Source organism: Protopterus annectens, chromosome 12.part0, assembly GCF_019279795.1.
Source record: "Protopterus annectens isolate FY-2018-M chromosome 12.part0, PAN1.0, whole genome shotgun sequence".
Taxonomy (NCBI): domain Eukaryota; kingdom Metazoa; phylum Chordata; order Ceratodontiformes; family Protopteridae; genus Protopterus; species Protopterus annectens.
In genome coordinates, this window is record NC_056746.1 from 110002568 (window position 1) to 110028555 (window position 25988).

At 42.8% G+C, this 25988-nt stretch overlaps 1 protein-coding gene across 1 annotated transcript in view; it reads right to left on the reverse strand.

Annotated features, from left to right (window-relative positions):
• USP7 (ubiquitin specific peptidase 7) overlaps positions 1-25988 on the reverse strand; it is a 3814244-nt gene that overhangs the window by 2297129 nt on the left and 1491127 nt on the right. The window contains 1 exon segment of the mRNA XM_044088895.1: positions 8348-8457. Coding sequence (XP_043944830.1) covers positions 8348-8457 — 110 coding nt within the window.

Consider the following 25988-nt stretch of genomic DNA (forward strand, 5'->3'; position numbering starts at 1 on the left):
TCTCCTCTTGCTACCCGAACGTCCAGCCAGTATACAAAAGATTTCAGTCGCTGTATAGTGCGTGGGATATTTGACATAGCTAGCACAGCATTGGCCATAAAAGTGACATCTGCACTCACCAGACCTCAGAACTGAGCACCCCAGCTGGAACCAGTCCTAAAAAGGGCAATGCCAGTCCTATGCCATCTAAAAAGTGGAACTGCCACATAAGAGGAAGGGTAGGTGGATGGGAAGGAATACTGCAACATGGAAGAGAAGGACATCTATGGTTATGGTAAGATTTTACACTTTTCTATGTCCTTCTAGTCACATGTTGCAATATCCTGTACAAATGAGTGAGTGCCAAAGCTCACTGTGAGGAAGAGGAAGGTGGCCTAGTAGAATTCTCCAGGAATCCATGGAGGATAGCCCTGCCAAATCCAGCTCTGACCCTAGAAATGTGGTCCAACTTGTAATGTTTGGTGAAGGTATGCACTGAAGATTAAGTGGCTGCTTCAAGTATAGTGGAAGTGTCCAAACCCCTGAAGAAGGCCCCAGAAGAGGCCATTGCCCTGGTGGAGTGCACTCTGACAGTACCTTGCAAGGATTTCCCGTGGTGTTTCTAGCAAATGGGAATAGATATGGAAATCCATGCTGAAATTGTTTGTTTAGATACTGCCCTCCCTAGGGCACTGGGGTGGAAGGAGATAAACAGTTGGTCAGGCTGTCTGATGGACGTGGTACTGTGCAGATAGAATCTGAGTTGTATGTGCGCATCCAGGGAATGGAGTACTCTCTCACTGTCTCCCTGTGGATCAGGGTAGGTGGATGTCTTGATTTAAGGAAAGGTCATTAACCACCTTGGGCATGAAGGAAGGGATAGTCCTAAGAGAACTCTGTCTGGAATACTAGGAAGGGTGGAAAAGCCATAAGGGCTTGCAACTCCAACACTCTCCTAGCTGAGGTCAAGGCCATGAGGAGGATAGTCGTCCATGTGCAATGTTTTAGGAAACTTTGGCAGCTGGCTCAAATGGGGCGAGTGTGAACTTCTTTAAAACATAGCTCAAGTACCATGGAGGGGGAGAGGGCTTCCTTGGTTGTCTGAGATTAAGTACCCCCTTAAGAAACAACTTTGCAGGTAGCCTGGATGCTAAGAAGGTATCCAGAGGAATACATGCTGAAATGGTAGACAAAAGGGTTTTAATGGATGAGAATGCTAACCCTGTCTGAAACAGTTCACACAGGCAAGACAGTACTAGAGGAGTCTTGCTTTACAATTGGTGCAACTGCCTTTTGAGGCACCATATGGAGAATCTTTTCCACACTAAGTAAGATTTCCTGGTATTTGGTTTCCTGGCCTCCTGCAGGACAGTGAGCACATCCCTCAGTGTAAAGGTGTCTGAAAGGTATCAGAATCGTATCACCCACAGAGGGAGGTGGAGAGATTGCCACTGTGGGTGGATTTGGGTTCCCTTGTGCTGTGTGAGAATGTCCACTCTGAAGGGTAACTTGTGGTGATTGCCCTTGAATAGTCTTAAGAGGAGGGCGAACCCATGTTGTCTTAGCCAATAGGGAGTCACCACCAAGATATCTGGTCTGTCCTGCTGGATCTTCAGCAGGACCTTTTGAACAAGGGGGAAGGGGGGAATGCATACAGAAACATCCCCTCTTCCATGAAATTGAAAAGGCAGGTGTTGCCATAGCCTGTGGTTCTGCTAGCTTGGTGTAGAAGCAAGGAAGTTGCCTGCTGATGGAAGAGGCGAACAGGTCTATTTGAGGTGTGCCCCACTGGCAGACAAGGTCCAGGAAGACATCTCTGTGTAGCATCCATTCAGGTGCCTTCGTCATATATCTGCTGAGGGAGTCTGTCTGAGAATTCTGTTGGGAAGATATGTATACCACCTGTAAGGTTACTCCCTGGGAGGTGGCCAGTTCCAGCACCAGGAGAGCTAGTCTGCAAAGCAAATAAGATCCCCCCCCCCCCGCTTGCTGAGATACCACAGCACTGTGGTATTGTCTGTAAAGATTTTTAGGGGACCTGGTTGGAGTTTGGTTTGAAAGGCTTGCAGGGCCAAAAATATTGCCCTCATTTCTCAGACACTGATGTGTTCTTTCCTGTGTGGCACTGGCCACACTTCCTGCACTTTCAGGTGCCCCAGAGTTGCTCTCCAGCCCAAGTCTGAAACATCTGTATACATGGTCTGCTTCGGTTGCTAAAGAGGAAGACCCAAGTTGAGGTTCACCTGATTCAACCAGCAATGCATCTCCTGTTTGACGCAGGGCAGCAGGGGTCCCTGTACTCGAGGGGGTGGGAGTGCTGCGTCCAAGCTGACCTGGAGTACCACTGCAGTTTCCTCATGTAAAGTCTTGCTAAATGTAGCATGGGGATAGTGGATACCACGTACCCCAGGAGCCTGAGGTACTGCCTTGCGGTCAATTCTGTGGTGTGAAGGACCAAAATTAAGTGTTGTGTCAAGCTTTCCACCTTTTGGGACAGAAGGTAGGCTTTCATGACATCTGAACAGAGCCTGCACCCTAAGACAACCATGTCTTGTGTAGGTTCCAGTTGGTATTTCGGGAAATTGATCTGAAATTCCAGGGACTGTAGGAGTGTAATGGCAACCTGTAAGTGTTGCTGGAAGGCCTGTTTGCAGTCTGCCTAAATGAGCAGATCATCCATGTAAGGGATATCTGGATTCCTGTTGTCCTGCAGAGGGCAATCACTGGTGCCAGACATTCGATGAAGATTTTGGGTGCAGTGGAAAGCCCAAAAGGCAAGGCAGAGATCTGAAAGTGAGAAGAGAGCACAGAGAACCTCAGATATTTCCTGAAATTGTGCCTTATAGGGATGTGAAGATAGGCATCCTTGATGTCTAAGGTGGCCATGAACCCTTGAGGGAGGAGGAGCAGAGAGAAAGTTGATAAGATAAGCATCCTGAAGGAAGAGGTACAGAATTGGCCTCCAGGGACCGTCTTTCCTTGGAACCAGGAAAATCCTGGAGTAGAAGCCTCTTCCTACTGTAGACAGTGGAACTGTTTGAATGGTGCCTTGAGTCATGAGGTTGTCTAGCACTGGTTTTAATAGGAGAAGCTGTTCTTTTGGGGGCTCTGGGAATCCATTTCTCTTTGAAGGAATGAGCCAGGTCATAAAGTACCCATCTTCTATTACAGAAAGGACCCACTTGTCTGAAGTGATGTCTCCACATTTGGAGACAGTGAGAGAGGCATAATGAGAGAGGGATAGAGAGAGAGGAGGCGGGGAATGCAAGACTGGCAGGTAGTCAGACACTACTTGCCCTGTTTTGAAAGGACGGCCTCTGGCTGGTAGATGGGGTGGGTCTGGAAGGAGTGGGTTTGCTTCCTAGAGGTTTTCATGGGCCTAGTAGAGGGAAGCAGGCCATGATCAATTTCTGATGAACTGAGTTTTGGCTGGATAATTCCTCTGAAAGTTTGGAATAGGGAAATCGGTAGCGGTTTTAAATCTTGCATCGCTTTCCCCTTTTGTTGCAAGACTTGAATAAGTCTGCCACTCTTGCTTCAAACAGGACTGTATTGTCCAGAGGAGAATCTACCAGCTTAGCTCTAAAATCATTTGGTAGAAGTTGGAGACATAGCCAAGAACACCTTAAGGCAGATGCTGATGGTGCTGACCTGGCTGAGGCATCAGCAGCATCTTAGCTGCACTTGAAACAGTGTCTGGTAACCTGAGAAGTAAGGGCAACTAGGGAACACAGTTGAGCTTTGGCTGCCGAGTCTGGGGAGTCAGACAAGACCTTGGAAATCTTCTCCAAAAGGGACAAGGTATATTTAGCCACGTGCTTCTGATAATTAGTTGCTCTGTAAACCAGAGTAGCAGAAGTACATATTTTCTTACCCAAATGCTCCATGGTTCTGTTGTCTCTGTCAGCAGGGTGGAGGGTGATAAAAGGCAACAATTTTGAAGCCTTGTCAGCGGAAATGGAAACTGTGGCAGGGTCTGCAGCAAGACACTATTAGAAATGTTGCAGTCTCAGAGACGTGGGGCAGGGGGCTGAGAGTCCTATAAAACCTATCAGGTCTGCGTGGGGCAGGGGGCCGAGTCCGGGTTCAAGGATGCTGCTGAAAAGGCATCCAGAAAGGCAAGAAGAATGGGAAAAACAGCAGTAGGGGTTGGGGAATCCATCTGGATGAGGTCATACCACTTCTTTTGTACTTCTGTCATTTATGATTCCCACTTAAAATGTTCCTTCATTTCAGCAATAATTTCCCCAAAGGTTAGACTCTCTGCTGGGCAGTCAGGATCAACAGATTCTTCCTCTGGAGAACCATATCTTGGGGGAGAAGGCAGCTGGGATGCGTATGAGAGGGATGCTTCAGAAGAGGAATCAAGAGTATTCTTCCTCTTCCAGGTGAGAGGGATCTGATGTCTGAGGCCTGAGGCTCATGTTTGGAGGAGGAATACTGGAAGTCCCAGGAGTGGTAGGCCGTAAGGCCATACAGGCATTAAAACAGGCTTCAACTGATAGCCTGTCAATCCGGAGTACTTTCAGTAGCAGGAGACACATGCTTCCTCTTTTCCTTCTTTCAGCGTGATGGCCTAGCGGAAGTTGGAACCGAGGAAGGCGTAGTGTCAGACAACTGCAAAGTAACGGCTGGGTCCTACTGAAATCGCAGGTTCCCCCTAGGCGTCGGAAACTGATGTCGGAGAAGCCTCTGTGGACATTTCCTCCATGCAAGATTGTGCAGCCTTCATATGGGTACCCTGCGTATCCGAGGAGGCGGAGCCTGAGACTTCAACCAAGCCTTCAGCCAAAGGCTGAGGGTTGGTGGGAGGAGGCGCAGTGGCAATAGTAGGCCAGACTGTCTTGGCCTTCTTTTTTGGTGTTTCGGTAGGCAAGTTGGCAGAACCCTCCATACCCAACACTGTTTCAGACGTTGGTTTTCTAAATATAAGTTAAGGGTGTGGAGTCGTTTTGGGTAGAAACATCTGGCAGATGGTGCAGGCCTTGTAGTCGTGCGACCTACCTAAACAAAACAAGCACTAATTGTGGGCATCCTTGTGAGGTATCTGATGGCTGCACTTACACTTGCCCTTTCTGGATGAGATGAATAAGCAATAGAAACAATAACATTGACTGAAAGAAGGCTTCCTAATGGGGCACTTAACTGAATTCTCTAGAATCCAAGGGCAGGGAAGGCAGAAACACTTGACATTCGGCTGGCGGCTAAAAAATTCTGAGGTTTGGTGCATGCAACCATCACTTTTATGGCCCACATTCTGCTATCCACATCAAACATCCCAAGCACCATACAGCGATTGAAATCTTCTGTATCCCCCCGGATGTTAAGGAGGCAAGAGGAGAAAACCATTGTACAGAATACTGCAAGATGTGAATAGGAGGACATCAAAGATGATTCAAGGCCTTCAAAGCACTGACAACTACAAACATCTCTCTGATATGCATATGTGCCTGTCTACAGGACCCAGCACAACTTGAACTTTTACGCAATCATAAAAACGAAGCAGACAGACTCCAAAGCCTTGCTTCTTTTCTCAGTGTTATACATGCTACTGGTAGGTGACCTCTGCCTTACATATAGAGCCTGAAAAAATGTGGTAGCCCAATGATATCAAACACCCACTCGAACGACCTCAATCTCGTTTGCTTGGATAATTGTGCTGCAAATATAAGGACTAGTAAATTACCATTGAATACAAGACTTAGCTTGTTAAGATCTGCACGGATCATTAGCCTAGTAAAGTATCCAAAAACACAAAAGAGGCACACCACGATGATTCTTCAGGCTTTAATAGAGAATTAAAAACATCAAACGAACAGCTGTAGGAAGGAGTAAGCGCTTTCACGTTTTAACAACGCTTCTTCAGACTTAAAATACATCTAAAAAAATGTGTTCTTATATACTCATAGTTAATTGAATAATTAAAGCAATTAGAATAATTAAAACTATCACAGTCATCCCTTGTTAAAGGTGTATTGCTATCTTAGTAGCTTATATAAAAGACTATATCTTGTGACTGTATATATAGTAAATGCAATATACTTATATATTATACAAGACATATCTACTAAAATTAAGAATAGAACAATTTAAAATGATAATAATTAGCAGTACTAATATAAAGTAACCTACAACTTATAAGAACAAGCTAAAAAATGGTGTCACATGTTTAACACTATCATACGTGGCATAGCTAAATTAATAACTAGAATAGTGTATGAGCATATATATGCCATAAATAGAGAGGATGATAGGAATGCTTTAGCCAGACATGTATTGAATCTAGGATCTAAACACAAATTCACGTTTCAAGTACTTGAGCTAGTCAATAAAACAGATAGACTTGGTGATATAAAGAACTTCACTGAAGAAAAAAGAAAATATATGGATATTAAGGCTACAAGCACGTAGAGGCCATGGCCTCAATGATAAAATATCACTTAAACTTTTTCTAAAAGGGAGACCCTATAGTCATTAATATCCATACATGTACAGTAAACAAGTTAATATAACTTGTATACACTATTTCTGTACATGTATACTTAGCCAAACATTTACTGTAAGTATGTATGAAAATACACGTTTTATATATATATATATTTTTCACACATATATATATATATATATATATATATATATATATATATATATATATATGTGTGTGTGTGTACAATAATTTTGTTATTATCTTCATACACTATTCTAGTTATTAATTTAGCTATGCCACGTATGATAGTGTTAAACATGTGACGCCATTTTTTAGCTTGTTCTTATAAGTTGTAGGTTACTTCATATTAGTACTGCTAATTATTATCATTTTAAATTGTTCTATTCTTAATTTTAGTAGATATGTCTTGTATAATATATAAGAATATTGCATTTACTATATATACAATCACAAGATATAGTCTTTTATATAAGCTACTAAGATAGCAATACACCTTTAACAAGGGATGACTGTGATGGAGTTTTAATTATTCTAATTGCTTTAATTATTCAATTAACTATGAGTATATAAGAACACATTTTTTTAGATGTATTTTAAGTCTGAAGAAGCGTTGTTAAAACGTGAAAGCGCTTACTCCTTCCTACAGCTGTTCGTTTGATGTTTTTAATTCTCTATTAAAGCCTGAAGAATCATCGTGGTGTGCCTCTTTTGTGTTTTTGGATACAAATAGGACTTTTCTTAAGAGACACTTCATCCAGTATTGGTTTGTCTTTGTTGCAGCCTAGTAAAGTACTTAAGAAAAAAAAACTACCTACAGAACCCTGAAGAAAGCAAACTGGTAGCATTACAAGTACAAAATATGAGAAGTACAGGCTGTGGGTGAACAAGTGCGCCAACCTGCAATACCAAATTCCAAAAGAAAAAAAAGATGGTATTACTGGTCATGGTCAGCATGCGGCCCCTGCAACTGTATTCTAAGCCATCTTCACGGTTTGCTCTGCAGGCCTAAAGCTGAGAGTAATCTATTCTTAAGTTTAGGACAATACTGGTCTTGCAGTAGCTTTAACATGCTGACATCATGCTTAATTTCTGATCAACTGGAGCAGCAGCAGTAGACAGTCAAAAGGTGAAAGTGCTACACTGAAACTGCTCTCTGTAACTGCTGACCAGTCAGTGGCATCAGGTTTGCACCACAGTTGTGACCCCACACTCTTAGAAAGGATCATTGCAGGTAATCATAGGAAGACAAGCTATGTGTCTTGGCAAAGAAAACAGGAGATGTGACAAATCTCACTGGACAGCCCACTGTTTATGAATGAAATCTCAAGCAAGGAGTTAATGCTGAACCAGTCAAGGATGTACAATTCACTGAGGATGCATTAATCCCTACATGTTCAGTTATGAGTTGAGAAAACTGGTTATCTGCATAATACATGGTAAAAATGTTACTTTACTCCTTGTAAAGACAGAACTTCCCACAGAGTGAGCTTGTTACATTATATCGTAACAGACATCTGAAGTCCTTCACTAAGTGCAGAAAAGGTGAGAGTCGACAGACTACAACAATGAAGCTTAAATGAACATGATGTAAGATTAGCCATCTGGTCTCAAGTTCAGCAGCATTAGGAAAATGCTGCAACTGCAAAAATCAAGTCTTTTACAAGAAACCACTTCTTCTGTGTGCAGGCTTTTTTGCAGAGCTTGCAAGACTGCAGTATGAATTCAGGAGCACTGTGTCTTGTGATTACAGCCAGGACCTGGATTTGCATATCAAGGCAGTGGAGTGTAACCCAACTCTGAAAGCCTAAGGCAAAAGCAGCAGAAGTTGAATGCACTGAGTTTGTACTCCAAACAGAAACATTAAATGAGTCACTAAAAGCATTGTGCAAAACAGAATAAGACAGAATTTAATCAAGTTACCTGTCATTTATCTTTATGTTTTGATCGGTCTGTGGGTCATACATAAACCTCATAAGCTGAAGGTGCAACACTGGTGGAAAGGTTAGGAATTTAACACCTTTCTCAGCCTCCTAATGATTAAAAAACAGAGCATAAGAAAATATATAACAATTGATACAACACTGAATGATTAGCCTGTGCTTCAAATACAATACTTCCAAAATCATCACATATATGCAACTTTCTCCTCATGCTGCTGTTTATTCAGATTATACACAAGATAAACTTCCTGCAATGGGGTTACTGGACTAGGTAACTAAATCCACAATGGCATGCAAGTTGTGCACACAAGTCTGTTGTGTAGAACAGGAGATATTTAGATAGCTACTCAACCACATTAGGATTCTCCTGCAAAGTATTTAGATGGGTCCAGAAAGGCAAGGTAAAAAAAAAAAAAAAAAAAAAAGTTATGTACTCACCATAGCAATCCATCTGAGTTCTCTCATTTGCCCTTCAACTTGTGGGTTTGGATCAGACTCTGACTCATACTAATGCTCCAGGATCAGAAATGTGAGCATCTCCCCTACCCATAATGCGCCGCTCCTCCAAATCCCTCAGATTGAGTTTGCTGCATAACTATGTATCATCTTATCATACAACTACAAATAAATCACCCAAGGAATAAGAGTGAAAAATGAATACTTCAGGAGCTCAAACAGTTAAGTATTTGTCTATATATCTCCACTAGGTCCTTCAAAAGTTAGGGGGATGGAGGGAGGGAAGATTGAAGAGCAAATAACAGGCAACAAACTCAGAACGTTACGGTGAGTACATAAGTTCTTTATCTGATTATGTTGCCTTCATGTGCTCTTCAACCTGTGGGACAGAACGCCAGCTATAGAATAACTTGGGAGGCACTCATGGAAGGATATTCTGAAGAACAGCAGAACCAAAAAGGCTCTGTTAATAGAAATAATGTCTAATTTGTAATGAGATATAAAAATATGGTGGTTTGCCCAGGTAGTGGCTGCACAAATGTCATCAACGGGGAGTACAGACCAGAACAATGAGGTGATGGAAACCGACCTAGTACAATGAGCCTGAACATGACACGGTAAGGGGATGCCCTTTGTGAAGTAAGCAAGTGCAATGCAACTAGTAATCCAGTTAGCCAGGATCACCTTGGAAACTGGTTTTCCCAGCTGGGTCTTACAAAAGGAAACGAAAAGCTGATCAGATTTTCTGAAAAGTTTAATCCTATGCAAATAGAAGCAAAGCTGTCTGTGTACGTTCTGCATATGAAGTTGGTACTCTCTCCTTTGTTTTGGAAATTAGGAAAGAAGATAGGCAGATAAAGAACTTTGTTTAAGTTAGTCTCAGAAGCGACCTTGGACAGAAAGGAAGGGAGAGTATGCAAAGTAACTCTGTCCGTGTGAAAAACTAAACATTAAGGCTTACAAAATAAAGCCTGTAATTCAGACACTCTTTTGGCTAAGGTAATGGCCACTAAGAAAACGGTCTTCCAGGTCAAAAACTTTAAATCAACCTTAGCTGAAGGCTCAAAGGGAGGCGAGACTACAGCTTGTAAAATCAAGGTGAGGTCCCAAGGAGCAACAGGATCCTTGATAGGATGGCGAAGGAGAAAGGTACCTATAAAAAGGTCTTGCACAAATTAGATGAGGCCAGAGAGAAAGAATTTTTCCCAGTCTGAAAAGTGGAAATGGACACCAGCTGCACTTTCACCATACAGAAATTAGCTCAGTTACGAAAAATAAAAAACAAGAAATCTAAAACTGCAGGAATAAAAGCTGTAAAGGGGTCCAGATTGTTCTGATGAGCTCAAATGGAGAACTTCTTCCACTTGTTATTCTATAATTTTGTCATGGACAGTTTATGTGCTGTAATCAAAAATTTTCTAAGTGGGGAAGAAAGCCTGGGAGTTCTAGCCATCACTGGAACTGACCAAGCAGTTAGTTTCAAGTTCAAAAGATGCGGATGGGGATGTCCCAGAGAGTGTGACAAATGATCTGGACAGGGATCCAGAGTCCACGATGGACAAATCAGGTGACACCAAAGGAAGGGAAACCAAACTTGTCGAGGCCAAATCAAAGCAATGAGGATAACTTGGCACTTCAACCTCTGAGCTTTTTGAAGAAACCTAGGAACAAGGAGAAGATGAAAGGAGGACAGGCATAAAAATAGACAGGAGGGCCAAGCAGGGACTAGAGTCTCTCTCAATGACTGCTCCTGAAGAGGAATCAGGGAAAACAAAAAACTCTGCACTTGTTGGAAGGAGACATGGAGATTGCAGCAAGGCTGACCCCATCTCTGGAAGATCATATCTGCCACTGAAGGTTTCGGAGACTCATGAGGCATCAGAATGGCCCTGATGAGCCTGTCCGCCAGGATGTCGGACTTCCCCAGAATGTGCATTGCTATGAGAAAGCAGTTGGAAGAGATCGCCCACTGCCGCAGCCTCATGGCCTCTCGACACAAGGGGTAAGACTTGGTTCCTTCCTGTTTGTTGATGTACCAGAACATTGACATGTTGTCCGTCTGAACTGCAATAGTTCCCGTGCGAAGAAAGGAATGGAAGGCTTGCAACGCAATCACCACCACTGTCATCTCCAGGACATTTATATGAAAATTAGTCTTCAGAGGGGACCACGTACTTGGACTTTTTGTCCCAGGTATTGCCACACACCTGAAATGAAATGCATCTGCAGTCACAGTGGCCTTGAGTGGGGGAAGGATGAATGGGCAGTCTTGAAGGAGATCCTCCAATTGGAGCCACCAGACAAGACTGTTTGCATGCTCGGGAGATTTTGATCAGGTAATTCAATGGATAGTGAAGAAGGGACCACTGGACTGCCACAGTCCACTGAAGCACTCTCACATAAATGCATGTTACCGGAACCAGGGTAATAGTGGCCACCATAAAGCCAGAGACCCTTACAAGGCTTGCTGGAGGAGAAGGAATATCCAAGATTTGTTAGACATGAGACCTCAAGGCAGAAGTTCTGTCTGGAGGTAGAAGCACATAAGAATGGTGTCCAGGCAGGCACTGATGAAGTCTGATTTGTCCCAGTTGGAGTTGAGGCTTTAGATTGATGGAGATGCCCAGATCGTCAGTAGTAAAAAGTAAGGCAGCCGAAACCATTACATCAGTTTTTCTTGCCCTGTCAGAAGCCCCTCCAAGTGGGGGTCAGGACATGGTGGAAGAACCCCACCAGTAGAAAGTAAATACCAAAAAGTTCCTTGTAATAAGAGAGTCAGACAGAAAAATGGAGATGGAGGGAAACCAGGACTGCAACAGTGAATACACTAAAACATCTACATTTATGGTAAGTGTACACAACTGTATTATGTTCTTTATGTTTCACTGTTGCAGTCATCACATTTTGGTTAATTCCCAAAGCTGAGGAAAATGGTGGTGGCAATCAAGAAGACTGAGGGCTGGCTAGGATGCCCTGCAAGACTGCAGTGGCAAAACCTACCCTGGATTTGGAGAAGACAGGCAGGTGGTAATGCTTGGTGAAGGAATGAACAGATGTCCATGCTGCAGCCTCCAGGATGTCCTTGGTGGGGAAACCTCTGAGGAAAGCTGTAGAGGTGGAGGTTGCTTTGGTAGAGTGAGTTCTGACCCCCTTTGGGGGAGGTTTTCCGTGTTGCTTGTAGCAGAAATGGATGCAGTGTGCTATTCATTTGGAAATGGCTTGTTTGGATATGGCTTTGCCCTCTGCTCCTGCAGCAAAGCTGACAACTGATCAGTCTTTCTGAATGATTTGGTCTTGTCTAGATAGAATCTGAGCTGTCTGTGCACATCTGGAGAGTGCAGTATTCTTTCCCCCTTGTTTTGTGGGTTAGGGAATAAGGTGGGCAAATGAATGGATTGGTTGAGAGCCACACTGGACACCACTTTTGGCATGAAGGATGGATTAGTCCTGAGGGAGATCCAGTCAGCATGGAAAATGATGAAGGGCTCTACAGCCATTAGTGCTTGTAGCTTGGATACTCTTCTTGCTGAAGTGATGGCCAGAAGCAAGGATGTCTTCCATGAGAGAAACTTTAAATCTGCTGAAGTTGCTGGTTCAAAGGGGGACAGGGTGAGTTTCTCTAGCACAAAGTTTAGGTCCCAAGCAAGGGAAGGTGCTCTTCTGAGTGGCCTCAAGTTGCTAGCCCCTCTGAGGAACTGTTTGATGAGAGGGTGTGAGAAAAGGGGTTGCTCAGTGCAGAAATGAGCAGATATAGCAGAGGCATTAATTTTAATAGAGGAAAAGGACAGACCACTGTGTAGTATGTCAGCTAGGTAAACCAACAGACTAAACGCAATTAAAAGCAGAAGCGGACTGAGCAAGCGTCACTTAAAACAAAACCTTAATAACTTTAATAACTGTAAAGCGCTTTTCGTTTGTGTGTAATGCACAAACTTCTTCAGACAATAAATTACTTACAACATCATCTTTCATACAGCAGCTGTTTCCTCTATTAAAGTTAGCATTATTAGCATACTAATCAAGCTTTAAAGGAATACTGACCCTGAACCATCAACAGTACAAAATCCAAACCAAAGTATGTCCTGTTAACATCATACTATTGATGCAATAAAAGTGTATAAATAAAAATAAAAAAAGTGTAAAAATGTGAGAATAAAAAATAAAAAAAAAATGTTTTTACTTTTTTTATTTTCATTTATACACTTAGTGCATCAATAGCATGATGTTAACAGGACATACTATGGCTTGGAATTGTACTGTTGATGGTTCAGGGTCAGTATTCCTTTAAAGCTTGATTAGTATGCTAACCATGCTAACTTTAATAGAGAAAACAGCTGCTGTATAAAAGGATGTCAGTAATTTGTCTGAAGAAGTTTGTGTATGACACACAAACGAAAAGCGCTTTACAGTTATTAAAGTTATTAAAGTTTATTTTAAGTGACGCTTGCTCAGTCCGCTTCTGCTTTTAATTGTGTTTAGTATGTCAGCTAGGTAATGTAGGATGAGAGGTAGGGAGGGCTGTGCCGTATTGGCTCCCTTAGCCTGGATCCAGGTGCAGAACCTTTTCCATTCGTCAACATAAGACTTACTAAAGAGAGGGCGTCTGCTCTCATGTATAACATCTAGAATCTGTTTACTGAGATTGGCAGCTTGTACAGTGGTCAGAGAATAAGCCAGGCTGCCAAAGTGAGTGTCTGCAATTGGGGATGCATGAATTCTCCTTCCCTCTGGGTCAGGAGTGTTGGGATCTGAGGGAGATGCCATGGTGGCAGAGAACAGGCTGTGCAGCAGGGGGTACCAGAGTTGGCGAGGCCAGTCTGGGGTAATCAGGACTGCCCTTGGTTTTTCCTCTTTTATTTTGAGCAGTACCCTGGTAATGAAAGGTAGTGGGGGAAACGCATAGACCGAGAGGATGACCCACTGGAAGGATAGAGCATTCACTTTTCAGGCCCTGCAGTGAGACTCCTTGGTGCAGAACTCGCTGAACTGATGGTTGGAATGGGAAGCAAATAGGTCTACCCTTCAGGGTGCCCCATTTCTGAGTTATAAGGGTGAAGGTTCTTTGGTTTAGCTGCCACTCATGTGGGTCCAGAAGATTTCTGCTTAAGTTGTCTGCCAGAGAGTTTAGAGAGCCTGGCAGGAATTGTGCTAACAGGTGTAGTTGCATGGCTGAGGCTGTTTGCCAAATGGTAATGGCGAACCTGCATAGCGGGTAGGAGTGAGTGCCTCCCTGCTTGTTGATATACCACATCACTGTGGTGTTTGTTTTGATCAGTAGAGTCCTTGGGGAGAGAAGGGGTCTGAAAGCTGTCAATGTGTGCTGGACAGCTAACATCTCTTTTTGGCTGATATGCAGATGTATTTGATATAGGCTCCATTGGCCCTGTATGCACCTGCTATTCAGGTGTGCCCCACAGGCATAGTCTGGTGCGTCTGTGCTGAGGGTCTGGGTGGCAAGGGGTGGTGAGAAGGTTAGTCCCTTGTTGTGGTAGCATGCTGCTACCCACCAAAGGAAATCTTTCCTTAGACAAGGTATCATTGGTATAAGAGTTTCCAGGTCTTGAGTGTGTTGACACCAAAGGCTTTTTAGGTACCATTGTAGTTTCCTCATATGCAGTCTGGCATATGGAATAAGTAGAATGCAAGATGCCATGAACCCCAGAGCTTGCAGGATTTCCTTTCTAAATAACTGGGGTATGGTGGCTTAGTTGAGAGAAATAGGCTGCCAGGTAAGTTTTCTTTTCTGGTTAAGGAATGCAATCTGGGATGCTGTGTCCAGGCTTGCTCCCAGGAATATAATTTTTTGGGTGGTTACTAGCTTGGATTTCTTTTCGCGGATATTGTACCCTGGGGAGGTCAGTAGGTCCTTTACAAAGGCCAGGTGCTTGAGCAGCTTTTCCTGGCTGTCTGCCTGAATTTGGCAGTCTAAGTATGGGTAAATTTGAATATTTCTTTGTCTGCAAAAAGCAATGGCGGGAGCCAGGCATTTTGTGAAAACTCTGGGAGCAGTAGATAAGCCAAAGGGAAGCGCAGATAAAGCACAGTTGTGTACACTTACCATAAACGCAGATGTTCGAGTGTATTCACTGTTGCAGTCATTACATTTGGGTAATCTGCTGGCAGGTTGCCCTCAGTCGGCCTGATTAACAAAGTCTTGGATCCTGCGTTGGTTGCTGTCCCTTCTTCCATAACGTCAGGGGGTATAAAACATACAGCCGATGCCATTACATCAGTCTTTCTTGCCGTGCGGTGCCTGAAGCAGAAGCAGTTTGCAAGTGCCGGTCGGCAGACTCCTGAAATTTTCGTTTTCGAGTTTCAGATCCAAAGTCTTCAACTAAAAGCTAAGTGCCCCATTGGGGAAACTTTTTCTTGCTCCTTACCGATGTCAGTAAAAGTTAATAATTGTATTACTTGTAGGAAGCAAATATCTCATAAGGATTTTCATTTGTACTGTATTCTTTGCCTAGGTCATGACCAGGCAATTTGTGAAAACTCTGGGAGCAGTAGATAAGCCAAAGGAAAACGCAGAGAACTGAAAGTGCAGAGATCCTGCCCTGAAATGTAGAAACTTCCTGCATGATTCCCTAATTGGGATGCGTAGGTAGACCTCTTAAATCTAGGGTGGCTAGCCAGTCATCCTTGGACAGCATATGTAGTAGTTGCTGAAGGGTGAGCATCTTGAATTTTGGTATCACCAGGAAGGTGTTTAGAATGGATAAATCAAGGATGGGGCAACCAGGTGCCCTCTTTTCTGGGTACCAGGAAGAGCCTGGAGTAGAAACCTTGGCCTATCTGTTCTAATGCCCTCATGGAGAGCAGGGAAAGGACTTGCTTTCTGGCCTCTGCCCACTGGTTTGGAGTTAGATCTAGGAACCCTTTCAGGGATGGTAGTGTGTGGAAAGAAAATCCGTATCCCTGGGACACTATGTTGAGGACCCAGCGGTCGTTGGTAATGGTGGCTCAGCTGCTTAGGTGGAAAGAGTTTTCCTCCCTGGGGCAAGTGCAGGTGGGGAGAGGGAGGGGTGGAAGCAGAGTGTCATTGTGAGTTCTTACCATGGGGGGGGGGGGGCGCCTTTACACTCCGTGGTTTAGAAATGGAGGTACTCCACTGCTTTGATCTCTGCATTCCCTGTGGCTGTCTGGGAGTTCTGCTTCCCCGGGGTCTGGGCTGAACTGACTTGGAGGGGGCAGGAAAGGACCAATGTTTGGAGGGGCAATGCCTACTGAACCTGGGTGGCTGGACCTGCAGGAAACCCTTAACTGTCTGAACAGATTTAGCTTTCTCTTCCATCTTTTTTTAAGAACTCCTCTGCCTTGGTGCCAAGTTGTCTTTGTACAAGGGTGCATCAAATAGTTATGATTTTACATGGTCTGGCAAGGGCTATCCCATAAGCCAAGCATGCCTTCTAAGGACAGAACCGGTGACTGCTGCCCTGCAAGATGGTTCTAGGGCAACACCACAATGTAAGGTGTGCTTAGTTACTTGACTTGCAGAATGCATTAAGTCTTGCAACTCCATTTTCTGCACAAGCAGGAAAAGTTGATATTTTTTTGAAAAACAATTTGAGAGAGTCAGGGACTTTAATATCCGTCAGGTTTCTGAGGAGGAAGGGTTGTCAGAAGTTAAACTAGATTCCATGAAAACATCATCTACTACATCCAGGACAGAAGGAATGGCCAGGGATCTGTGCTGTGGAAGATCTAAAAATTCCCAGAGTCTCTTTTTAGACTGAGGGTAGTCCTGACATTCCCACTGGAAATGCTCCCTTAAAGTATGAAGGGATTCCCCAAAGGAAAATCTTCGGGTGGAGAGGCTAAAGGAATAGATTCCTCTGCATCAGAATCCTCATAAGCAGAAAGGGGTTGCATGTCTTCATATTCAGAGGCATCGGAGTCGGACTCCTGTTCAGATAAGACTACTGGGGACAAATCTTTCTTCTGGAAGGGGTAGTTTGGCTTCCCCTAATCAACATTATACGGTCTTTCACCATTTTAAGCATTTGAGACTGAGACAAGGAAGCAGATGCCTGATGGGGTCGCTGGTTTCTTGGGTATGGTTCGTACCCTAGGCCTTAGAAACTCTGTAATTTTCGAAACACATGACGTGAAAGTCATTGGTTTGTGTTGAGAATCGGTAGTGCGAAGTACTTCCTTGGAAGCTGGTGCCTGCTCAGCAGCTCCGGACCCAAAGTAGAGACAACCGCAGGATCCTTAGTCGAAGTGTTTTGCGACATACTGGACTCTGAAAGGGTCTCGGTAGCGGCCTGCAAATCCACAGATGCAGGCATCAGGGGCTGCGAAAGCGCCTCACTGAGGACTGGAGAACTGACTAGCTTAACGGAAACGTCGTTAGGTTTGGACCTGTGCAGTCTGTCGCTGTCTTTACCCTTACTTTTTTCAGATCTAATGTCGGATGGCTTACCAAAGCCATATCAGAAATCAAGGACTGAGCGAAAACATCTAGCTACAATAAGGGCCCGATGACATATAGCTCTGGTGTTGAACAAAGCACAAAAGAAACAGCGGGGTACGTCATGGTCTGGGCCTAAGCAAGTGATGCAGTAAGAATGAAAGTCTCAGTGTGGTATTTGCTTTCCACAGGCGAGACAACTGTTAACTTTTTCTAACATCAGTTAAAGTAATAAAAAAGGATCCCCAACAGGGTACTTAACTTTAGAAGACTTCAGCTTCAATTTGGAAAACGAAACTCAGGTAGCAGCCGACCGGCATTCATGCGAACTGCTTCTTGCTCCTCTGCAAGAAAGACTGATGTAATGGCATCGGCTGCCTTACTTTATACTACTGACGACCTGACGTCAGTCCTGAAGTGACAGCAACCGAAGAATTACCAAGCCTCTGGTATTCGGGCCGACTGAGGGCTACCCTGACAGGGGGTAACCTAAATGTGATGACTGCAACAGTGAAACACGAAGAACATCTGGTAGTGACTGGCTCCCAGATGGAAGCAGAGGAATCTGCTGGAGTCTCTGTTCATCTTGATGTGATAGTACACATCCTAAAGGTCTACACAGCACATCCAGTCATCCTTTTACAGGAAGGGCAGAATGGACTGAATCATGACCATTCGAAACTTTGAATCGGCAACCAATTTGTTGAGGATTGTAAGGTCCAGAATGAGCCTGAGGTCCCCTGTCTTTTTGGGCACTAAAGAGAACCTGGAGTAGATGCCTGATCCGAGCTGATCTAGGGGGAAACATTGGATGACTTTTTGAGAGCAGCTTTCAAATTTCTAAAGCTGCAGCCTCCCTCTTACTGGGTGGAATATAGGGGAGGATCTTGCTTGGAGAGGGTTTTTGGAAAAAAGGAATTTGAATAGCAAATGAAGGCACTGCCCCATAAATACAAGCCCCATGACATATTGCAGCAAAACACAAAGACAAAACTACATACTGACAGCATCGCTACTAATCCTTAGCAATCTACATTCTAAACACACAAGTGAATCCCACCGTACCAGCTATTTGAGTGTGTACTGCACCTGTATGTGCATATTACAATTCCTCACTTTGAAAATAATACATACAGTGGTAAATGTAACATGGTGATGGTACTACAAAAAATATTTATACACTTACCCAACTGAGATGAAATCCAACAGCAGCCACTGGAAGGGCTAGGTTTACAAACATAGGACAGTAAGAAGGGAGGTATTGATGATCACTTCCTCAAGGAAAGTACAGCTACAAGCAGATGTTTGAGTAGAGGGATCACTGCTTGTAACGTAATTCCCTCTCCTTGGGAAACAACTGCAAGCAAAAGTCTGCCCTTCCAGTCTGAAGTCTATGGCTTTAGGAGATGTCCCAAGTGAAATGAGCTCCACCAGAGGCATTGATCTGACACAAGGCTTAAAAGGAACAGCCACTCAACTAAACTCTGTTCTCTTCTGATGAAAAGTGACAGTGTGACTTCATTATGGACATTTCCTACCACTGACCTTTGGACGGCACAATCCAAAATTACCTTACTACGTTCACCCATGTTTGTGCACAAAAATCCAACTGCTCAGAAACATATGTGATGTAGGTATTTATTTTATCCAATTACTCAATACTGACAAAACCTCTGTGTACTAGACATAAGGAGACCAGTATCTTGGCCTGCAAGATTAAAGGCTTGTACAGCACTACCAAAACCTGATGACAGACCAACCATCTCCAGTCTCTAGGAACTCTTCCCCGTGGTGGGAGGTGTGGAGCTGAGAGAGAGAGCTGAATGGAAGAACCTGTACTGCAAAACTAATGATCATCAAATGCAACATTAAGTTACACAATAGTACTACATTCAGCAAAGGAATCGTATATGCAAAACGTTTCATTACCCACCATATCAAGAGATCTCATAAGGGGGGCAAAGTATGCATGGGCCACATTATTACACAGCTAAACTGAAATTTAAAATTTCCTTAAGACTGAAAAAGGGAAAAAATATTAACAGCATAAACTATAAAATGGCAGTCTATAATGCACCCCTGGACTGGTGCCTATGACTCTGATAGACAGAAGCAGTCAGTAAATCACTATATAAATCAAATTTTGTGAGTCACATCTGGGTTGCATGGCTAGGCTTTTAAGGGCCCTAGTGGTCACTAGCCTACTATACACCTATGAACACAAAATCATCCAAATGTAAAAATCTACGACTGATACAAGCAAACTAAAAAAAATATTAAGCAAACAGCACAGTACTCCATCCGTCCTTCAGAGAGTCTCACAGTTAAAAGTCCAAAATATACCGTCTGACAGCATGTAGGTCTAGTACTGTTGCAAATCGAAAGCTGGACTGCTAGTAGCCAGTCACTGCCTCATTAATCCCTGCTAATGAGATTCCGTTTAAACTTTTCTTGCACAGCAGTCCTCACACTACATTACAAAATGGAACTAACTGATGAAATATGAAGTGCAAAACAGGATTTTGGACAAATGACAAACTGACAGCTGTCTAATACCAACCAGCATCTATAAGACAACAAAGTAAAACCTAGGTCAGTGCAATAAATGAGGTATACCAGTAGTAGAATTTCCCTCAATACCTGTTTCCCAGTCCATGCCGAATAAACTTAGGACAAAGCCAATTCAAAGGCCAGTTCCTCTTTCAGATTTGGATCACAAAATCAATCAAGGTCATAAGCTACAGTGCTGAAAGATTCCAGTATAATGACTGAGGAATACAGCAAAACTGTCAGTTTCTGAACATTAATGAAAAAAAATGAACTTCTACTGTAAAGAAATGGATAAAATCCCCAAAGACAGCAGGTAAGAGAGAGGGTACGGTTGTGTAACAAACTGCAACAGTAGATGTTCATGCAGCAGTGTTAGCTATATGCGTTACATCCCAATAAGGATACAACAGCTGCATCTTCCACATGCCCAAACCATTAGTCAACTCAAGCTAAACTGACTAAAAAAAGCAGGCACCAAGCCATTCAGAGATTTTATGCCAACAGACAGAAGGAGGAAGGCTAAAGCCCCGATAAAGACAATGCTGCAACAAAATAATATAAAAACGGGATATAAGGGGGAGAGTGGCTACTGCAGCAGTGATCATTCAGATATCTACTGTTATAGTAAATTTATTTACACAGCTGTGCTACGTGTTCTTCATTGAGATCACTACTACAGTAGCGTTAGCTAAGTGGGTAGATTACCCTACATTAAAACTGACTGGGAGGAGGAAAGATGAGGGTCCAAGAGCCCCTGGAGAATGGTCCTAGCAAAGACTTTTCTACATCTAGAGAAAGTATTTACTTTACAGTGTTTTGTAGTAATGGAGAGAGAGGACCAAATTCCTACATCTAAAACCCAACCCTTCCAAACAGCCACAGATGACTCCAAGGCCCTGACAGGACAGAATGAGTGTTGGCCTTGCCTAAAACTGCCTTGTTAAGACAGGTAAAACAAAATATAACAGCATGAAACAACAACTTGAAAATATTCTGCTTTGACAATGGTTGTCCTTTTCTAACATTCCAAAACTGTTGAACTAAGAAATCTCATTGGGGCTTAAAAAGATGAGGCAACACAACTGAACTCCAAATTGAAACTCTGGTAGAAGACTGAAAATACAGAAAACCCACACAGAAGCCAGTCAAATGACTTTCCAAACTACCATATAATAAAATCCTTTCCTTTATTAAAAGATGACAGAATGCTTTCATTCCCTGAACTGGAAATTCATCGGAACCTAAAATGTTGCCATCCTGTATCCTTAAAAAAAATCACTCAGTTACAGTAACAAATTAAATAAATCTCTAACTCAATAAAATAATCTTAATTCCAATAAAATCGTTTGATAATTGAATAATTTATACTTTCCTTACACTTCAATAAGTACCTTCCTGGTATTTTTACTTTTCTAAGCCTCACATGAAATTAACTGAGTACACCTTAATGATTTTATTCTATCAGGACAGCACTAGGGCTGTCTGTGGACATCCAAGCTATGGTGAACTCTTTCTCCCTCATTTGTAGGTTCTGGAACAAACACAGGAAGATAGAAGATTTAGCTTAAAGGAAACTCTGATACCACTAAGGCAAAATGAAGTATTAGTTCTCAAGCAACTCCTTAACTGTGGAAAATTAGAAGGCTGACCCACCATAAGAACTTGTAACTCAAACATTCTTCTTGTAGGGATCAAATCAGTCAGTAACACTGTTTTCCATGTTAGAAATCTCAAGTCATCTGGTTCACATGGAGCAAAAATTAGTTTTTCCAAAACTAAATTAGGATACTGAGGAAGAGAAGCCACCCAACTTTGGAGCTTACTATACCAACAGCCCCTTCAAAAAAATTTTTATACGAGATTGCACTGAAACAGGGTGCTACATGTGCAGACATGCTGAAACAGCTGACAAATGAACCTTAATAGACTAGAAAGAAGGCCAAAGAATAATTCACACAAATAATGTAAAAACAGAGAAGCAACAGCCCTGAAAGGGTGCTGATTCTTATCTTGGTAACAACTAGAAATGTTTTTTCAATTCGCTAATAAACGAACCTCTAATAGCAACCTTTATTTCGCTAATCTCTGCTGCGCTTTCCCCATTAATGGGAGCCTAAAGTAATTGAGATTACCATCCAAGCCGCTGGTTGCAGTTGTTAGGGGTCGAGATGTTTCAAACACCCCTTGTCCTGTGTGAGTAGGTCCCAGTCTGTGAGGAAGCTTATGACAACTGCCCCTGGCCAATTCCAAAAGAAAGTACAGTTGTGCCACACTTATAATTGCAAATGTCAAGAGTAGATTAATGTTGCACTGCTGATTCTTGGGTCTTCCTGCCATGCAGTATCCTGCAACATGATCAATTTCCAGATTCTTTACATCAACCCTAGCCAACAGATGTCAGAGGACCAACGTCCTGATGTTAGAGTGTAAGAAGTCCATCAGTACCATCTTCAAGTCTTTAAGCAGTGATGTCTGAGGACAGCAAAATTGCTCAAGATATCTGAGTTAGTAAGGCTACTAATACACAACTGAGGAGGACATGGGATTATAAAGAATCTGTCTGCAGGAGTTTCCTCTCTTACCCCCCCAAGCAAGGAGGAATGGAAAGGGTCAGCTGATATAGGAGCTGCAGAAGTACCAGCTTATAGAGCAACACTGACCTCAGTGAACATCTACAATTACGGTAAGTGTGACAACAGTATTATGTTCTTTGTAGTCAATGTTGCAGTACTGACTTTTGGGAGGACTCCCACAGCTAGTGGACGAGTGGAAGGAGAACCTCTTGACCCTTAGGAAATAAGATTTTCCACAATGGCTGTACAAACCATGCTCTAGCTCTTGGACATGCCTAAACGGTGATGTTTTGTAAATGTGTACACTCAAGTTCCAGGTGGCAGTTTCTAGTATGGCCTGTGTAAGAACTACTTTGAACTCTTGCTCTGCTCTACTTGGGTTTTGTCCTAAGTAGTACCTGATCTGTTTACATCCAGGGAATGAAGGATTTGCTCCGGTTTGCTTTGAAGGTTTGTAAATAAAACTGGCAGATAGACAGCCTGGTTTAGAGGTAGTTCTGATACCAACTTAGGCATGAAAAACAGATTATTTCTAAGGGTTACCTTATCCCCATGAAAGGCTCATTGCTCAGAGACGCTCCTTGTTGAAGTGATGACAATTAGTAGTCTCCTAACTGAGCATCTTTAACGGGGCAGATGCTGTTGGTTTAAAGGGAGACAGGGTAAGTTTCTGTAACACATAACTGAGATTGTAAGTAAGAAATGGGTTACTTCTGGGTGGTCTCAAGTGAATGACAACCTTTTAGAAGTAGCTTCAGGTGGAAGTGAGAACAAACAGGAGGGGGGGTGAGGTAAGCAAGTTCAAATGGCAAAACCATAAACCTTAATGACATAATAGATAAACAGCCCTGAAAGGTATTGTACACTGCAGTGATGTCTGCCTGAGAAGGACTGAAGTTCTTGTTGTGGCACCAGCTGGAGAAGTTTTTCAATTCTACTAGGTAAGATTTTTTGGTGGTGGGTTTCCTTACCTCCTTAAGGATGGTTAGAGGACTTTTGTGGTGTTTAAAACCTAATCCTCCAGGCTGTAAATTTGAGTGCGGCCACGTGCGGATGAAATACCAAGCCCTTACCTGGCCGAGGTCTATGTCCTGTGGGAAAAGATGCCATCGTCCTTTGCTGAGATAGTCAAAAGGAAGGAAAACCAGTACTCTGGGTCAGTCTGAGGCAATAAGAATCATGCTTGACCTGCCTATCCTGACCTTTAATCAGTACCCCGGGCATTGGGGTAAGGGTAGAAAGGCGCACAGAAACAGGTTTGTCCACTTGAATGGGAATGCATTTTTTTTTCCATTTTTCTGCTTGTTGGTGCTCTGGAGCAGAAACTCTGAAATTGACAGTTTTGGTGGGATGCAAATAATCTGTTGAAGGAATTCCCCACTTTTAGGTAAAGTCCATGAAATTCTCTAGCTTAAGCATCTATTTGTTGGAGTCCAGAAGAGCCATACTTAAGGAGTCTGCCAGGCTATAGTAATAACCTGGAATGCAAAATGCTCTAGCAGTTAGCTCCACGTGTTGCGCTAACTGCCTAATCTTCATAGCAAAACTGCACAATGGGCAGGAAAGGGTATCCCCTTGTTTACATACCACATGATTGTGAGGATTTCTATCCAAATCTGTAAAGTTCCTGGTGTCAGACTCTGTTGAAAGGCTTTCAAGAATAGCTAGGCAGCTAATAAGTCTTTTTGGTTGCTCTAGCTGATCAAAGTGGTTGACTTCACATCAACCAGCAGACCTGCTACTAGTGGGGCACCACAAGTGCCACTGCTGGGCTCTCTACTATTTGGTATATATGTCTCAGAAGTTCAGGTCAAAACTAAGGGGTTGTGGCGACGGCTGCAAACTAGATGCAATCACTGAATCCCAAATGATGTCCGTATACTCCAAGAGGGTCTCGCACAGATCAAGGACTGGTGTAATCACAATCTCAAAATGAATGCAAAGAAATGCATCATCATTCCCTTTGGCACAAACAATGCCCCTCACACTATTAATCAACAATAACCTAAGTACCCATGAAGTGGTAAGGGACCTGGGATCAGAAATTGACTGCAAATGTATCTAATGTACTAAGGAAAGCTTTCAATATAGCACACTTGATTAGCAGTAATCTCCTCGAGAGCAAACGTTATGATCACCCTATGCTCGGCGCTCATCTGGACCATAATGGAGTATAAAGCCCTGTTTGGCAAATAACGTAATAAGCACCTGCAGCAATTAGAGACACATTCGAGGTTTGTAACAAAGAAGATGACCAATGGACTGCAGCATGTGCCTACACAGACCAACTAAAGCTGCTCTCATTATACTTCGTATTGTTTAGACTTCTTAGGGACACTTATTTTATTCACTGGCATTTGTCGACCGGGAAAGTCCACTGGGCAAAAAAAACATTTTCAGTGGAGGCCCGGGGAGAAAAAGTTACAAAAGCAAAAACAAGTAGCAAACACAAAGTATAGATCTGGAGAGTAAGACTCCAGAGTTAAAGGCAAAAGTATCATAGAAACATAACTGCAAGCTGTCATACACATTTATAACTTTTTTTCAGTCTGGGGGGGAAAAAAAAAAAAAAAAAAGTTTTTGGGCACATCTATGTATTTTTGTTATTTTACTCTGCACTGTTTTGCTTCATTATGTTTGCTCTTCTTGCACATTTTATGTAAATGTATTTCCTGACTGCTTGAATCTTACTCCTGTATTATACCATTAACTTTATGTAACCATGTTTCATTGTATTGCTTGTGGAGCTTTTCTCCCCGGGCCTCCACTGAAAATGGGCACTTCTTGGCCCAATGGACTTCCCCGGTAATCAAACTGAAATAAATAAATAAATAAATAAATATGCATGCAGAAAAATCACAAGAAAACTATTATCATACTAAAGTAGGCTACATGGTAAAGGACAAGAAATAAAGTATTTCCAGTCAGTGGAGTAGATTGACAGAGGTGTTAGGAGGCAAGGACTGTAGGTAGAAATAAGTTATAGGATTAAGGAGGCTTACAGTGTATTTCACATGTAGCGCTTGGATTTTGTAAAAAGTAGGTTTTTAGTGCAGCATTAAAGGGCTTCAGGGAGTTTAGCTGGGTGATGGAAGAGGGGAGGGTATTCCATAGTTTTGCTATGTTGTAGGAATATAGGCACTGTCCTGCTATCGTTTTCTTTTAGCGACGCTTAGGAGAGTTTTCGCTGAGGAGCGAAGGACTCGAATAGGGGTATACGTGTGTAAGACAGATTGCAGTGCTGGGCAGCTGTCAAGTTGGAAAATTAATTTATGGGCAATATTTAGTTGAGTAAACTGGAGATAGTGCTGAAATTTTAGCCAGGACAGGTTTGAGACAGCATTACAGTGGTGTAAGCAGTTAAGACAAATTTGATGCAAATGTTGCTATCTTATACTAGCATTGTTGTAACTTATTACTGAGGGATGTATGGAGGTTGGTGAAGATGGGCTTCCACATGCAAGGGATGGAATAAGCAAAGTGTTAGCTAATTTGATCCTAGTTCATCAAGGTAGAGTTTGTGCTGGTATAGTTTGCCCAGTTTGAAGATGGTTTTCTTTACTGTGTTGAGTATATGTTGTTCAAAAGGGAGTTTGCTGTCGATAGTAAATCGAAGAAGTTTTGCGAATTGT